At 40.8% G+C, this 16,280-nt stretch overlaps 1 protein-coding gene across 4 annotated transcripts in view; it reads left to right on the top strand.

Annotated features, from left to right (window-relative positions):
• VAV3 (vav guanine nucleotide exchange factor 3) overlaps positions 1-16,280 on the top strand; it is a 290,405-nt gene that overhangs the window by 152,137 nt on the left and 121,988 nt on the right. For all 4 annotated transcript variants that reach the window (XM_036273378.1, XM_036273380.1, XM_036273381.1 and 1 more), the window contains exons 10-15: positions 81-176; positions 4,816-4,884; positions 7,011-7,097; positions 11,292-11,377; positions 12,913-13,045; positions 13,401-13,510. In XM_036273378.1, coding sequence (XP_036129271.1) covers positions 81-176; positions 4,816-4,884; positions 7,011-7,097; positions 11,292-11,377; positions 12,913-13,045; positions 13,401-13,510 — 581 coding nt within the window. The remainder of the gene's footprint in view (positions 1-80; positions 177-4,815; positions 4,885-7,010; positions 7,098-11,291; positions 11,378-12,912; positions 13,046-13,400; positions 13,511-16,280) is intronic.

The following is a 16,280-nucleotide window of genomic DNA, read 5'->3' as shown; positions in this document are numbered from 1 at the left end:
CTTTTCATGTTTGTTTTATGACTCCCTTTGATAAAACTAACAAAGTTTTTAACAGACGTTTTAAAAAAACATTTCACCAGGAATGTTCCAAACGAGCAAATAATGGCAAGTTCACTCTTAGAGATCTGCTTGTGGTTCCGATGCAGCGCGTTTTAAAGTATCACCTTCTCCTCCAGGTATGTAACTTTAAACTATTCATTCAGAAATATTAATGGAGCATCAGCTCTGCCCCAGATACCCCAAGTCTGGGCCCAGACCCCTTACAACGGTCAGTCATTAGTAGAGCTAAATGGGAAATAACAGAACAGCGGGAAACCTTTTCTTCCTTTTAATAGAGAGGATTCTTATCTTTCACAAAGTCACATTTTCTGCCCTTCAAACAGAACTGGCTCCAAACAAATTTAAAAATTAAAGAAAAATTATACACAAGGCAAACAAACAAATAGAAAGATCCCTTTGGCCAAGTCCTTTGAAGTTAGTAGTCATCACTAATGAGGAGCTCATATTGTGGCACACCTGAATTCTGCAGGTTAATTCTGTCAGACCTTTGGCCTTTTCACCGGAAACTAAAGAGAATTTAACGTGTCACATTCCATGTTGTCGTCTGCTCTAGTAAATTATAAAGACTACCTTTATTTTGAAGTGATTCTTGTTATAACCCCAAGTCTTATGGCTTCCACGGCTAGTCCACTAATGAGGGGGGAGAGCCTTATACATTTAATTCGATAGCTGTACCAGGAGACTCATTCGTTCTGCTCCAAAGAAATGTCTGACTGTATTAGTCTATCAGCTCTGCTGATGCTTGTGAAATGTTATTTTAAAAAAATCTTCTACCTGTATATGAAATGTCATTTTGAGTCTTCTGTGCTTTGTACTCTTGGGTATTACATTTCTTGAACTGGAGCTCCAGAATCATTAGTCATCTCTATTTTTGTTCTACTGAGAAATCAGAAAAATTCAAACCCTGATTATTTCTTAGAAATGCATTACAACATTTATGAGACCTAAACTCAGAGCAACTTAATCAAATTGGATTTTATGAAAAAATAATAAGGAAGACGAAGGCAATCAGTTTCTGAGACATTGTGGAACAAAAACCATGTCCAAAATAAGATAATTTATTTCATCACTTTGGTCGAGTCAAATAACAATTGAAAACTTTAGAAGGTACAGTTTTCCAGAAACATCTGTTTTTGTCACATAAGATTTTGGACTGACGTATAAAAGTATAAAATATGACTATACTTCTATGAAATTTAGCAAATTTTTTCCTAATTCCTCTGGGATTGTTTTTATATTTTAAATTTAAAATATTTCATGATTTTTTTTAAAGGCTCTGCCTACATATATTTTTATTGTGAGGAAATATAGATACAATTTTTAGCATTATCATTTTGAAGTATACTAAGTGCACTACGTTGTACACTTTCATTATTGTGCAGTGGTACACTTACATTACCACCATCCATGTCCAGAACATTCTCATCTTTCCACACTGAAACTCTGCACCTGTGAAACACTAACACTTTTCTCCCTTCACCGTAGCCTCTGGTAACAAGCCTTCCACTTTTGTCTCTGTGCACTTGACTATTCTAAATACCTCACAGAAGTAGAGTCATACAATATTTGTCCTTTCATGTGTGCCTTATGTATTCAAGGTTCATTCACACGTTAGCAGGTGTCAACATTTCCTTCCTTTTGAAGGCTGAGTAATATTCCATTATGTGTATACTACATTTTGTTTATCTATTTACCCATCAATGCACATTTGAGTTATGTGTACCTTTGGCTATTGTGCATATGCACATGTTTTAAGTTATATAAATAATTTTTTTCTTTATTAATTTTAGAGAGAGAGGAAGTGAGAGGGAGAGAAAGATAGAAACATTGATGAGAGAGAACATCGATTGGCCACCTCCTGCATGCCCCCAACTGGGGATCAGGCCCACAACCTGGGCATATGACCTGATTGGGAATTGGACCAGCGACCTCTTGGTGCATGAGTCAATGTTCAACCACTGGGCCACACCAGCCAGACTATAAATAAATTTTACTGTGAAAAATTTGAACTGGAACAATTGACTTAGAAGAAGATACAAATCCCAGTTTAGTTAAATTAGCTGCTTAGCTGATTTAGATCCGTCTTCCTGCCCCATCTTTTTGTAGATAAAACCTCAAAGGAAGGTGAAAGCAATATTAATGACAGCTAAGTTAGCAGATTTAGAAAGGAATAGTACAGTTATTGCACATTAGCAGCGTCTTTCCAGTAAAGCAAGAGACGAAATGATGATGAGCAGCATGATATGGACTCTCAGGCCTCCATGATTTACACGGATCAGGCATTTTTTGAAACACAGAATCTCTGAGGTTGTAATGCATCTGACCTGTATGTTACCTCGAAGGCTAATGTCATGCCTACATATGGGCTGGCAGGAGGGGAGGAGAGAGAAAAGTAAAAAAGTCAAGCAGTTTTAAAAATTATTTTCCAATAAGTTTAACACTGTGAAACACTAGAACCGTTCTTATGAGCAGAAAATGTGAAAACAGTGAGGCTGGGTAGAACGAACCGCATGCCTTTAAAAGGGAGGAGGAGATAGTGGCGTAGCTTGAACTCCATGATGGCTGGTTTCACCCATCGGCAGAGCCGGGCCTTAGACACCCTGGTGCTACACGGCAGGTGAGGGGTCAGAGGAAATAATCCACCCTGCTGTTATTCGCACAGGCGAATTTTCACAGAAAGAATACCTTCTTTCCCATGATTTTTTAAAATGGGAAACATTTTTATGTGGGGTACCACACCTAGATGAAAATTCTAGAAAGGTGTTTCCATCTTGAAATAGTGTAGAGTAGGCTTTATTTGTCTAATGTTTAGAAATTTGTTGAGTATGTGTAGTGTGAATTTGAACATTTCCTACTTCTTCACTTTAGTGGGGAAGTTGTTTTTTGGAATGCTTTATGGTTTGAAATGGCTATGTAGAGAGAAAAGTTGGGAGAGGTTTGCAGAACGTAGATCATGAGGGGTATGGATCAAGGGGGATGGATGATGGCATGAAGCTTTTGTTGGCATCACAGAAGTCTAAATAGGGTAGAGACAGGATCTGCTGTACATTCTAGAAGCCTGACCCTGAAGTCGGCAGAGTGGATAGATTGTAGCAGGGGATTCTGCAGTCAGATCAATCAGAAACCTATTTGAGAAGGAGAAGGACCTGAACCAAGGTAGTGGTGGTGAGGATGGTTTCAAGGGGAAGGCTCAAAGTGAATGTCACCACGAGGCATCTGGGTGACCTTTCAGGTTTTGGCTTACGTGATTAGACTGCTGGAGGTGCCGTCATTAAATAAAACATAAACAGCTACAAGAGTAGGTTGTGGGTGAAGATGCATTAAGTCTGCAGGTGTCGGTTTTACGGGGCTTGTGAGGTACCCAGGGAGAACTATTTAGTCCGATATATGAGTCTGGGACTTGGTGTGTGTTCTGAGTTGAGCCCATTCATTTGAGAGTGATTGTCTCATTAGGTGATAGCCGGCGTTGGCCATGGTTGTGATGAAATTTGTAGAGTATGATAAAGTCAGAATCACAGAAGACTGAGGTGAAAGTCTAGGGAACAATGACTAAGGTGCAGATGAAGAAGAAAGAAGGAAAAACTGATGAACAGGGGAAAATAGAAGATGGACCAACAAACAGCAACAACAGCCACAAACAGAAGGTCTTTGTGGCCCTGAAGCCAAAGGAGAGGTGCGGTCATCAGAATCAGGCCTGTAGAGAAGTCGAGTGTGACCATGAGTAGCAAGTATCTGTTGAACTGATAATGAGGGGTGTTTGCCTTACATTTGGGAAGAGTGTCAGTGTTGTGGCCAGGACAGAATTCAGGTCTGTCTTTGGAAGAAAAATGTTCCCAGCCCTTGTCTCACGTTTGTTTGGATCTAGTGGGTCTTCTTACAGTTGGAATTTTTGATGGAAATAGAGCCTGGTGACATCACACATCTATGGTGTGAATAATGACAAAAAGGACTTACTTATTTAATTTTATTTTTTGATTACAGTTTATAATCAGTATGATTTTGTATTAGTTTCAGGTGTATATCATAGTGGTTAGACAATCATATACTTTACAAAGTGGTCCCCTCGGTATTTCAAGTACCCATCTGGCACTGTACAGAGTTATTACAATAGTATTGACCATATTCCCTATGTAGGACTTTACATCCCTAGTACTGTTTGTGACTACCAATTTGTATTTCCTAATCCCTTCATGTTTTTCATCCAGCCTCTTAACCCCTTCCCCTCTGGCAACCATCAGTATGTTCTCTATATCTATGAGTGTGTTTCTATTTTGTTTGTGTATAGTGTTCTTTAGACTCCACATGTAAGTGAAATCAAATGGTATTTGTCTTTTTCTGTCTGGCTTATTTCACTTAGAATAATACCCTCTAGGTCCAACCATGCTGTTCCAAGTGATAAGATTTCATTCTTGTTTATGGTTGAATAGTATTCCGTTGTATATATGTACCATAGCTTTTTTATTCACTCATCTATTGATGGACACTTAGGTTGCTTCCCTATCTTGGCTATTGTAAATAATGCTGCATTGAACATAGGGGTGCCTACATTTTTCAAATTAGCATTTTGGGTTTCTTCAGATATATCCCCAGAAGAGAAACTGCTGAGTCATAAGGCAGTTCTGTTGTAACTTTTTGAGGAAACTCCATACCATTTGTGCTGTACCAAATCTACATAAAAGGATTTATTTTTGTTTCCTTTCTTATGTTTGAGTGTTAATTTGATGAAAATAGTACTAAACTGTGTCTTCCAAATAGGAACTGGTCAAGCATACCACTGACCCCACAGAGAAGGCGAATCTGAAACTGGCTCTTGATGCAATGAAGGTAAAGCAACGCATTATGACCTAGTTTGCGTTTTTATTCTTGCCTGGAAACAATAGAATACAAACTGCTAATATATATGCATGATATGCTAATATATACACATATTATAATATGTATAAGTATTTGTATAGTTTTGTTTTTGGTGGGGAGAGCTGGATATTTTTAACTGAAATAGATATACTTGATGAATTTAATTTTTAGACCAAAGCACATAAAACCAAGAGGTGTATTAAAATAACTTTTTAAATTTATGGATGTATGATGACTTCTGTGACCACCAGGAATGATTTCATATGGTTTTCTTTGACATTTTCTGTGTGGTCACTAAGAGAAAACTGTTGGCTTGTATAAGCATCAGGTTGGCAGGTGACCTCAGAACACAGGTGTGACCTGTTTTCTCAGGTGCAGCTGTCTGCCAGGTTTACCTTTGTGGGTGCTGTGCGGCAGCACATGGAGTTTCAGTTTGGGTTTCTATTTTCAGGTCAGTCTGAAAGTTGAGAACTACCAGTAGATAGAGGTAGACTTTCTGAACATATGGGGAAGCTATAAAACCCAATTTTCATGTTATGCTGGACTTGAACTTTGAAAGGAATACTTGTCCCTAATTTAAAACATAAGCAAATGTGTCCTCAACAAAAATCTAACGTGACGCTGCTGAGAAGAGTGATAATTACCCCTCTGTGACCCTGTGCCGGTTTTGAGTTAGATCAGCTGTTTCGCAGACTCTGGTATCCTGTCAGGAAACATCACACATTATTTATTATTATGAAAAAAAATAATACCAAGGGTCTAATTTTTTTTTTTTTTTTTATCCTCATTCGAGGACATTTTTCCATTTTTTTGTGTTCAGGTAGAGTGGGAGGGAGAGAGAGAAAGAGAGAGAGAGAGAGAGAGAGAGAGAGAGAGAGAGAGAGAAACATCGACGTGAAAGGAACACATCGAGTGGCTGCCACCCACACAACCGACCAGGGCCGGGGACAAACTGCAACTGAGGTACGCGCCCCTAGGGGGAACCGAACCCGGGTCTCTCAGGACCGAAGGCCGATGCTCTAACCGCTGAACCAAACCGGCCAGGGCCCAAGGGTCTAATTTTTAAAGAAATCATTTATAGAGACATCCCATGGAAAGCCAGACTTTCATATAGAGCAAAGTTCAAGACTGCTGTTCTATTCCTACTGTTTCAGATGAACTGAAGAGACCTGGGGTGGGGGGAACCCAGAAGATAGGAGAATCTAGAGCACACACAAAAGCAATAGCTAGGGACAGTGCAGAAAGATGAGCCACCGTTTCTTCAAAAACGAGAACAGGCATTTTATAGTAGGTGGCGACAGCGCAGGGAGAAGCATGGCCGGGGCTCATGGCTCACTTTAACTCTGAGTTCTCTCATCTCCTTTCCTTCTCCTTTATTGTTAATTGTTAACTGTTTAAAAGGGAACTGGCCTGCCCAGGCCAGTGTGGCTCAGGGGATACAGCGTCGTCCCACGCACTGCGACGTCCTGGTTCAATTCCCGGTCAGGGCACATGCCCGGGTTTCCAGCTTGTTGGGGGGGGGTGGGGCGCCAATCGATGTTTCTCACTCACATTGATGTTTCTGTCTGTCTCTCTCTAAAAATCAATAAAAACATATTTAAAAAAATAAATAAAAGGGAACTGGCTTCCTTGACTGAATGCTCTCAGGAATGAAGACACTAACTGACTGCAGAACACAGTCCTGCCCAATTCCTTGTCTAACTTTCAGTGACTTTTCCCTCCCTTGCTGAGCTTTCAGCAGGGCCCTGATTCGGTCGGTCGGTCGGGGTCAAATGTAATTCTCTCAAGGTTGGTTATTCACGTATTTGGAATTTGCATTCTCCTGACCAGCATGGGGGCATGTTTGGTCTGCTCCTACCCTCCTGTCCCCAGGGCGTGGGGACAACCCTGCAGTCTTCCTGCTCCCCCAGGCGCTCTTCACTGCTCTTGATGAGCAGCTGTGATCGATCGATCGGCGTTCATGTGATTACCGTAGAAAAGCTGTGCTCTGCTTTTGCTGCTCTTGAAATTAATGATGTGTTTTCTTTCAAACAATCCTCATCTCTTCTCCGATCTTATTGTGCCTTCTTTTTTGTCTCCGTCTCTTTATTCTTTAGGACTTGGCACTATATGTGAACGAAGTGAAGAGAGATAATGAGACCCTGCGTGAAATTAAACAGTTTCAGCTGTCTATAGAAAATCTGGTATGTAATTATCATCCCGTCCAGCTTCCCTAACCCACAAATCGGGGGACACTCCAAGAGTTGTTTTCGAAGAAAAAACAGTTTACCTTCAAGTTTCCAATTCTAGTTTTTTCCTGATTTCTGTTTGGCAGCATCCACGTGGATGTCTCGTGGCACCTGTGACAAGTCACTGTCCAGGGACTTTCAGCCATGAGTTGTCCTCTCTCCTTAAGCACATGGCTTCTTCCCCAGCAGCCACATTCTAGACATGGAGTCTATGTTTCCTTTCCCCTTCCTCACCCCTGGACATACTCATGGCTGATTCCTGTTACTTTACTCATTTTATGTATAGTCTGGGTGACTGCCGGGTGCCAGGCATTTGGGTTGAGGCTGGGGCTGGGGCTGGAACTCTGAACACCATGGTCTCCTGGTGGAGGAGACAGTGAAAAAGAGTTAAAAAGTGCTATTTTGAGATAGTGCTGTGAACAGGGATGCAACAGAGGGTAATGAGAGGTGTCCTAGTTTAGATACAACAGTTAGAAAAAGTCCTCCTGAGCCCTTTGCCTCGAACCTGAAGCATAAGAAGCCAGCAGCACAGGGATCTGGGGGAACGGATTCTAGGCAGAGGCTGTAGTGTTACTGGTGGGGAGAGGTCCTCGTCCCCCTGTTGCTCGTAAGAGTGGAATTCTTGCAGTGGCCCCGGAAAAATAATTTTCTGAGATTTGCCCAGGAAGGTGAGATGTGGTAGAATGCTTTATTTATGTGGAATCAAACCTTTGAGTTTGCAGGCTCCTATTTCCCTCAGTCTAGTTGTAGAGGAAATATAGCTGAGGCTTCAGCAGAGCTAAAATCAGAACCAGTATCCAAAGTTTTCTTTTCATATTGGAGCGGGGTTCAGTCCGTAATCAGGCTAGTTTAGCTTTGCTTCCCGCAGTCCATCAGACCATTGCTTGTGGGTTCGCATGGCCTTAGGCCATACAGACACATGCAAGAGAGCCTCGAGCAACAAGAGACTGAACTCCTCTGTTTAGGGCATCCCCAAATTTTCATGGGCTTGCAGGGCCCTGCCCCCTCCTAGCCAATTATCTTTGTTTCCAGGTTAGATTGACAGGCACGTGCCTTCCCTGTGTTACCCCAACTTCACTGGACATGCATCTGTCTCTCCTTTGTTGGACTCCTTCCCCCAGTGGTCTGCAGGGAATGGGCTGGTGGTTCCCCAGGGAGTGTGAAGTTGCAGCTTCCTGGCGAAGCTGCCCAGATGATATGCCTTTAATGCCTGGCCTTCCCGTTGCTCCTTTCCTGTTATGATAACTAGCTGATTACATGGTATCAATAGGAAGTGAAATGCCAGAGATAAGCAAGAGCTGAAGAAGGTCAAGAAGCTAAAAGGCAAGAGTGGCTGGAGATTGGGAGAGAAAGGAAGAATGGTGGGCTCTGAAGAGGGACAGGTGGGCGGGAGGACCCCACATGTCATATGTGTCCTCTTGGGACTGCCTTATTCCATGTAGCATAATGTCTTCATTGTTCATCATTGTTGTAGCAGGTGTCAGAAATTCCTCCTTTGCTTTTTTTAAAAGGAATTTCCTTTTCAAGGTTGAATAATGTAACATTGATTGTATATACCTCACATTTTTGTTCATTCATCTGTCTGTGGACACTTGGCTGTTGTGAATAATGCTGCTGTGAACAGGGGTGGACCAATATCTGTTTGAGACTTTGCTTTCATTCTCTTGGCTATACATCCAGAAGTGGGACTGCTGGACTGCACAGTAATTCTATGTTTAGTGTTTTTGAGGAACAGCCATACTGTTTTCCACAAGGGCTGCACCAGTTTATATACCCGTCAGCGATGACAGGAGTTCGTGTCCCCTCTCACGTTTTCTTCGGATAATATCCATCCAAATGGGTGTGAAGTGGTGTCTCATTGTGGTTTTGATTTTGCATTTCCCTAATAATTAGTGATACTGAACATCTTATCATGTGCTTATTGGCGATTTGTATATCTTCCTTGGAAAAGTGTCTGTTTAAGTCCTTTACCTGTTTTTGAATCAAGGTGGTTTGTTTTGTTGTTGTTGAGTTGTAAGAGTTCTTTATACATATATCCTTCTATATATTGACAAGAATATCAATCCTTATCACACTTTGTTTGCAAGTATTTTCTCCCATTCTATGGGTTACCTTTTCACATTGTTGTTAGTGTCTTTTGGTGTACAAAAATTTTAATTTTCATGAAGTCCAATGTATCAGTCTTTTCTTGTTTTTGCCTGTGTTTTTATGTCATATCCAACAAACCGAATGTTGTCAAATACAGTGTAATAAACCTTTCTTCCTATTCTCTTCTCAGCATTTTATATTTTTAGCTTTTATCCATTTTTAGTTAATTTTTGTTTACAGTGTAAGTAAGGTTCCAATTTCATTCCTTTTCCTTTACATATTCAGTTTCACCAGTGCGGTTTGTTGAACCGGCTGCCCTATCCCCACTGAATGGTCTTGGTACCCTTGTCAAAGTCATTTGGCCATATATAGGGGGACTTACTTCTGAATGTTTCATTCTGTGCTATTGGTCTAGAAGTCTGTCTTCATGTCAGTGCTACACAGTTTTGATTATGATAGCTTTATAATAAGAATCAGGAAGTAAGAGAGCCCAACTTTGTTTATTTATTTTTTTTTTTTATCCTCACCCGAGGATATTTTTCCATTTTTTGTACAGATAGAGTGGGAGGGAAAGAGAGGAAGAGAGAGAGAGAGAGAATCATCGATGTGAAGGGACACATCGAGTGGTTGCCACCCGCACGACCAACCAGGGCCGGGGACAAAGTACAACCGAAGTACGTGCCCTTAGCGGGAACTGAACCCGGGTCTCTCTGGACCGCAGGCCGACGCTCTAACCGCTGAGCCAAACCGGCCAGGGCTATTTTTAAAGACTGTTTTACCTGTTAAGGGTTCCTTGAGATTCCATGTGAATTTTAGGGTGGAGTTTTCTATTTCTGCAAAACACATTGGGATTTTGATAGGGAACATTTATTTTTATACTTTCTTATAGTACTGCTAATTAACTACATATCTGTCTCCTTTATTAAATGTAATCTCGTAAATGTTAGTGATAATTTTTAGTCAGTTTTTTCCCTTAGCACTTTGTATAGTGGGTGCTCATAAATACTTAAAATTATTTTTATTGTCTGTCACTGGGGAAATGGCTTATTATTATATTTTTATTTAAAAATATTAAAATTACAGGTGACAGGCAATATTATATTAGTTTCAGCTATACAACCTAGTAAACATAGTGGTTAGATATTTATATAACTTATGAAGTGATCACCCTGATAAGTCTAGTGCCCATCTAATACCATAGTTATTACAATATTATTGACTATAGTCCCTATTCTGTACATCTCTGTGACTGTTTCTATAACTGGCAATTTGATTCCTTCCCCTTTTTCACCCATCTCAACCTCTTCCTATCTGGCAACCATCAGTTTGTTCTCTGTTTTTATGTGTTTCTGTTTTGTATGTTTGTTTATTTTGTTTCTTAGATTCCACATATAAGTTAAATCATATGTATTTGTCTCTCCTCTGTCTGACTTATTTCACTTAGCTTAACACCCTCTAGGTCCATTGCAGCATTATTTTATAATAGCCTAAATATGGAAGAAACCTAAATGGCTCATTATTTTGCATCATTAAGTCAGAACTTTTCATTCCTGAAATTTCAGATCAGGGACACCATCCTTGACTTTCTAAACCAAAGCAGGTCCCCCAGCTGTGCGTGCGTCCTGCAGCCTTCCCACGGCAGTCCCACCTTGCGGTGACGTGCTGTGTGTCTGTGTCCCCGCTGTGGGGGTGCTCCAGGGGGGCAGGGCTGTGTCCTTTCCCCGTTTCAGTGGCTGGCACACAGTGGGTGCTCAGTAAATATTAGTTGCTATAATTTCTGTGTGATTTGAATTCTTACAATTAATTCTCTCTTTTGGTAGCTGATTTCCTCATTAGGGTTATAAGTAAAATTAATGTCCTCCGTGTACCTCCTGGGTGACCAAACACAGACTGTTTTTGACAATGTATCATATAGATCTCAGCATTTTAGAGTAAGTGTGCTAAAATTAATAACATTTGTAATATAATGGAGTAATTATTCTTAAAAAATATCCTCACTGATATTTATTTCTGATCTTATGTGCTTATGAAAAACTGAGACATATAAATTTTACATTTTAGAACCAACCAGTTTTGCTCTTTGGACGGCCTCAGGGAGATGGTGAAATTCGAATAACCACTTTGGACAAGCATACGAAACAAGAAAGGTGAGGAACAGGAGCAGTAGGTGTTTTCAAAATAAGTAATTCCTATCAGGAGACTGAGAGGGCTTACAAACAATTTCTCCAGGACAGAGGAGGGAAACAAAGGAAGAAAACAAGGGGACAAAATCAGCTGATGGTTTTCTAAAAGATTCTCAGGTAGGTGTGTTAGGCACCCCCACCCCCTGTTCTAGTATTGATTCATCTCAGGTCTTAAGTAAGAAATGGCAAATAGAGAATGTCAACTAGGGTACAAAAAAGTGCACATTAAAATGAGAGGGGCGAGAAAGGAACAATAGAATAGATAACTACCATTAAAAACACAATTGTTTCTTTTTTTCTTTTTGCTACACATCACATTTTAAAATAACTAAAAATAATACAAAATGTCCTAAGGAAGAAATCTAAGTGAGGATCATTGAGTGAGTGAGACTTTCTTGAGGGAAATTTGTAGGTGGAATCCTTGAAGATTAGTAAGCTTGGTCGGCTGCCCTAATTACGCATATGTGATTATCATTTGGTTGAAATGGCAGTTTTCTGGACCCTTTGGAGATGAGAAAGTCAGCCAGCAGGGGGCAGCATCAGCTCTTGCTTCCACCTAGAAACCCAGACTACAGGTAGCTTCCAGGAGACACACCTCCTTTTAGTATCTCCAGGAAAATAGGCTTTGAAAGTGATACAAGTATTAAAGCTACATGAATGTAGCATTATCATGATCATTGTTTTAAAAATGTGTGCATGTAAATCACAGAGTTTTCAACAAGGTATGAGAATTGGTATTGAATGATGGGATGATAAAGTTTTTCTCCCCAATTACATTGTTTTTAATAAGAAAGAAGAGAAATAGCAACATGTAAATTTAACCATGATTTTTTCTAGTGTATGTTTTGCTGGTGTAGCACTCAGGGTGTTTCAGGTGGGCCTTTAAATCGTGAGGAGCAGCCTGGAGGGTAAAAGCACGGGGCCCACAGTAGACCAGGTGTGAACCTGCTGGCACCTTACCAGCAGTGTGACCTGGAGCATATGCACCCCCAAGCCTCAGTGTCCTCTGCAGTCAAATGATAATATCTACGTCTGCACATGGTCCTGGGGATTTACATTAAGTGAGTCATCTTTGTGAGAGGCATTCTGGCTGACTCCTAATAACATTAGCAAAAGTGAACTGTCATTGTTTTCATTAATATTATTCTATGAATGTTTAGCTTTTAAACTTAAAAGAAAAAGTAATTGTAAAGGGCAATACTTTATGGCTAATCTCCATTGTTTCTCATACCTACGTTGAGTGTACCTATTGTTCTTATTAAAACTTTGCCTGTTTTTTTGTTTTGTTTTGTTTTTTAAATAAGGAAACTGAGGTACAGTGAGGCCATTTATTTACCTAAGGGTAGGACAAAGGTAGATGCTCACATTTCCTTCTTTTCAAAGAGCAGCCCTGCCATTGTCTTTACTCAAAGGGAAAATGTTTGGTCGGTTTAATTCAATTTGCAAGAGAACACATGCTTCCGAACCATTTTAAATCTCTCTCCCCCTTTCTCTTTCAGGCACATCTTCTTATTCGACTTGGCAGTGATTGTATGCAAAAGAAAAGGTGATAACTATGAAATGAAGGAAATAATAGATCTTCAGCAGTACAAAATAGCCAACAATCCTACAACTGATAAAGAAAATAAAAAGGTGAATTCTCAGAAATTAATAACTGTGATTTACTCATAACTTTGAACATTCAAGGAACACGTGCATGGGAGGGTAGCATATTGATTCAGGTGTTTTTGTTTCTGGAAATTGATTGGGGAAGTAATTGGGCAGTATCACAGCTGATACGTTCATCTCTAAGGCTAATGGTCAAGACAGTAAAATACATTTGGCACAGAAATGGTTGTAGATATGAAGTTGACTACAGTAGTCTTGGTTGGTCACAGATTATGTTACGAGAGGTTTCTGAATGATTACGTGGTGTTTTAGGGAATTTGGGAATGTGGGGTCATAAATGAATGATCCATATTAACCTGAGGAATATTAATTTTAACAGTGGTCTTATGGCTTCTACCTCATCCATACCCAAGGACACAATGGGTTAGAATTTTATTGCAAAACAAAAGATTTAAAGAAAAAATGGCTGGAGCAGTTTGAAATGGCTTTGTGAGTATTGCTACTTTTAAAAGTGCCTTTTCCCCTACTACTTAACTCTTATGAATAATGAACTACCAGTAAATGTGCTCCAGGGCTTGGAGCCTGTGTACAGCGGCTGCGGAACACTCGGCAGGAGCCCTGGTGCTGCTCGGCTCTGCTCCGTGGTTTGCTCTCCTAGGCGGAGATGTGGGTGAATTTCTTAAAGAAAAAGAAAGAGGGAGCTCTAGCCTTCTGTTTGACGTTTTCTCTTGGGCGTATTTTAATTCTTTAGCTTTCAGCGGCCCATGAAAATAATTATTCTAATGATAAACGTTTAATAGCATTACCATGTTTTTAATGCATATGTATTTTTAAATTGAATAGAACCCCCCAAACACATACACACACATATATACATCCATGCACATACCTTATTTTTAATAGAAAGATCGATCCCCTCCCCCCATTTGTTTTAACTCATTTATTGTTCAGATCCTGGAGAAATTGCCTGACGTATTCAGCGAATGCTTTAAGAGCCTGGTTTCTTTCAGGGCCCTCTCCTTTGATTAAAGTGGAAGCTCAACAAAGAGGTGGGAAATAATTCAGAGCTGTTTCCAAAGGAAGGGTGTAAAGAGATGTGATTACACAAGACCATGCCATTATAGGGGTTTCTTTTTTGTTTTGATGTTTATGGATTAAAAGGGGCACAATGACCCTGGATATGGAAACACATCAGTCACCCTGAGATTGAAACTGTGAACAAAAGGTGGAATTCAGAAAAAACACTTTCGTGATTTGCTTCATTTGTATTCTAGCATTATTTACCATTTGTGGACCAATTCTATTAGTTTCTTGTGTGTGTGTGTTTTCTTTTCCTTTGTTTTAAGAAATGCTCATGTTTGTATAAAATGGATATAGGATCAGATGGTTTTATTGTAGTTCTGCTGTGAAAAAATTGGGGTTTCCTTAAGATTATTTCATGTAACATTTTGAGTGATAGGATTATGCAGCTAAAATATTTGTATAGACTATTCTGGATTCAGTGATAATCACTGCCATGCACTGGGCACTTGGTCTGAGCCAAGTTATTTCACACCGTAGAGCCTCAGTTTCCTCCTCTGTAAAATAGGGATAAGAGTAATTTGAATTGCGGAGAATCTGGTCAGGCAGAGCGCGAGCCAAATGGCACAGCAGCAGCCACATGCCATTCAGCGATAGTGGTGTCTGTCATTACCACTGTTATTCACATTGTTTTGTATTTAGGATCCCAGTGTTGCACTATGGGAACTTGTACAATTAGAGGGCATCTTCCAGGACACTATTATAGTTCTTGCATCGTATTATTTATTGCAATAATGAAACAAAAGAGCTTAGTTGTTGTGAGCATTAGTTCGATGGCTGTTCCGCAGGGCCCCCTTTGGTGTGGGGCACAAGTGCTGACGCTGGGGATGTCCACTCAGTGGGCCACATCATGGACCAGTGTGCTACTTGAGTGAGGTTCCATGTGACAGACAGACCTGGAGTCGAGCAGGTAGACTTGGAGTGGCAGGATGTGGGACTGCTCATCACATGCAAAGGCATTGCTGACCTCAAGCCTTTGCTTTTGTGGGGAAAATGCTAGCCTGGCATTTTCTCAGGGGTTCTGTTCAAACATGTAATCATTAGATGAGTGGAGGAGTTTCCGCAGAGGAGGGAAGTTAAATTTTTGTCCAGAGCAGACATATGGACTCGGACTCGGACTGTATGATCAGCAGATCAGTTAATGCGGGGTGGTGCAAAAGGAGGTTGACGGTTATTTGTATGGAAAAGAATGCAGTGATTAATAAATGGTAATTCAAGAATAAACCCTGTATCTCACATATTCATATCTGTAGGCCTACTTTTGCCCCACCCTGTATTTTATTCAGTTGCCATAAACCAAGCAGCTAAACTCTGAGTATAAGACTCAACAAGATGGACTGTTAGGTCTGCCTCATGTGACAGGTCTGGGGTAGGTGGATGAGGGTGGCACAGTGGCTCTCCAGGCATGTCAGGGGCCCAGGTCAGATTTTCCTGCCATGGTCAGCATTTGGCTTCTATCCACAGGTTGGTCACTTCATCGTCCAAGATGGCTGCTGGAGTTCCAGCTGTAGATCCATATTCCAGGTGCAGAAGGGGGTCCCTCACCTTTAAAGATTCTTTGCAGAAATGCCACAGACTTCTGTTACATAGTACTGGCCAGAACTCAGTCATGTGGCCACATCCTACAAGGGAGCCTAGGAGATAAAATCTTTATTCCAGGCGGGATGTGCCTGGCTAAGAATCGAGGTTGTCTTACTATGGGAGAAGGAGATGGGGAGTCGTAGGCCACCCTCAGTGGCTGCTGCAGGTATGTATGGCTAGCAGTGTGGATTGTTCCACCACAAGGAAGATGGCTGTCCACACACAGGGCGACTGGGATTTCTAACCTGTGAGCCTTTTCCAAGCCCCTCAGCAGTACGATGAAACACCCATGGAAGTCAGTGGCTGTCCGTGGCTCGGAGCCGCATGGACTGCCCTGGCAGATGGCGAGGCGGTGGAAGAATCTGTTCTTTTGAGAATCGCTCAAAGTTGCTGTCGAGGGCTCTGCACACAGGGATTATGCCGTGTCTGAAAAAATAAAGCTACTCAGGATTTTATTCAAGCATCAGAATATTCCATTATTTTATTTCCTCCCCTCTGTTTTGAAGCTTGTTCAGCAAGAAAGCCCATGTCCCCCTTTGTAAGTCAGCGAGTCCTTGCTTGTCTTGTGCTCAGGAAAATATTATCATCTAGGTAAGTC

Source organism: Molossus molossus, unplaced genomic scaffold, assembly GCF_014108415.1.
Source record: "Molossus molossus isolate mMolMol1 unplaced genomic scaffold, mMolMol1.p scaffold_m16_p_20, whole genome shotgun sequence".
NCBI lineage: Eukaryota > Metazoa > Chordata > Mammalia > Chiroptera > Molossidae > Molossus > Molossus molossus.
Note: the sequence above shows the minus strand (reverse complement) of the source record. Positions and strands in the feature narration are given on the sequence as shown.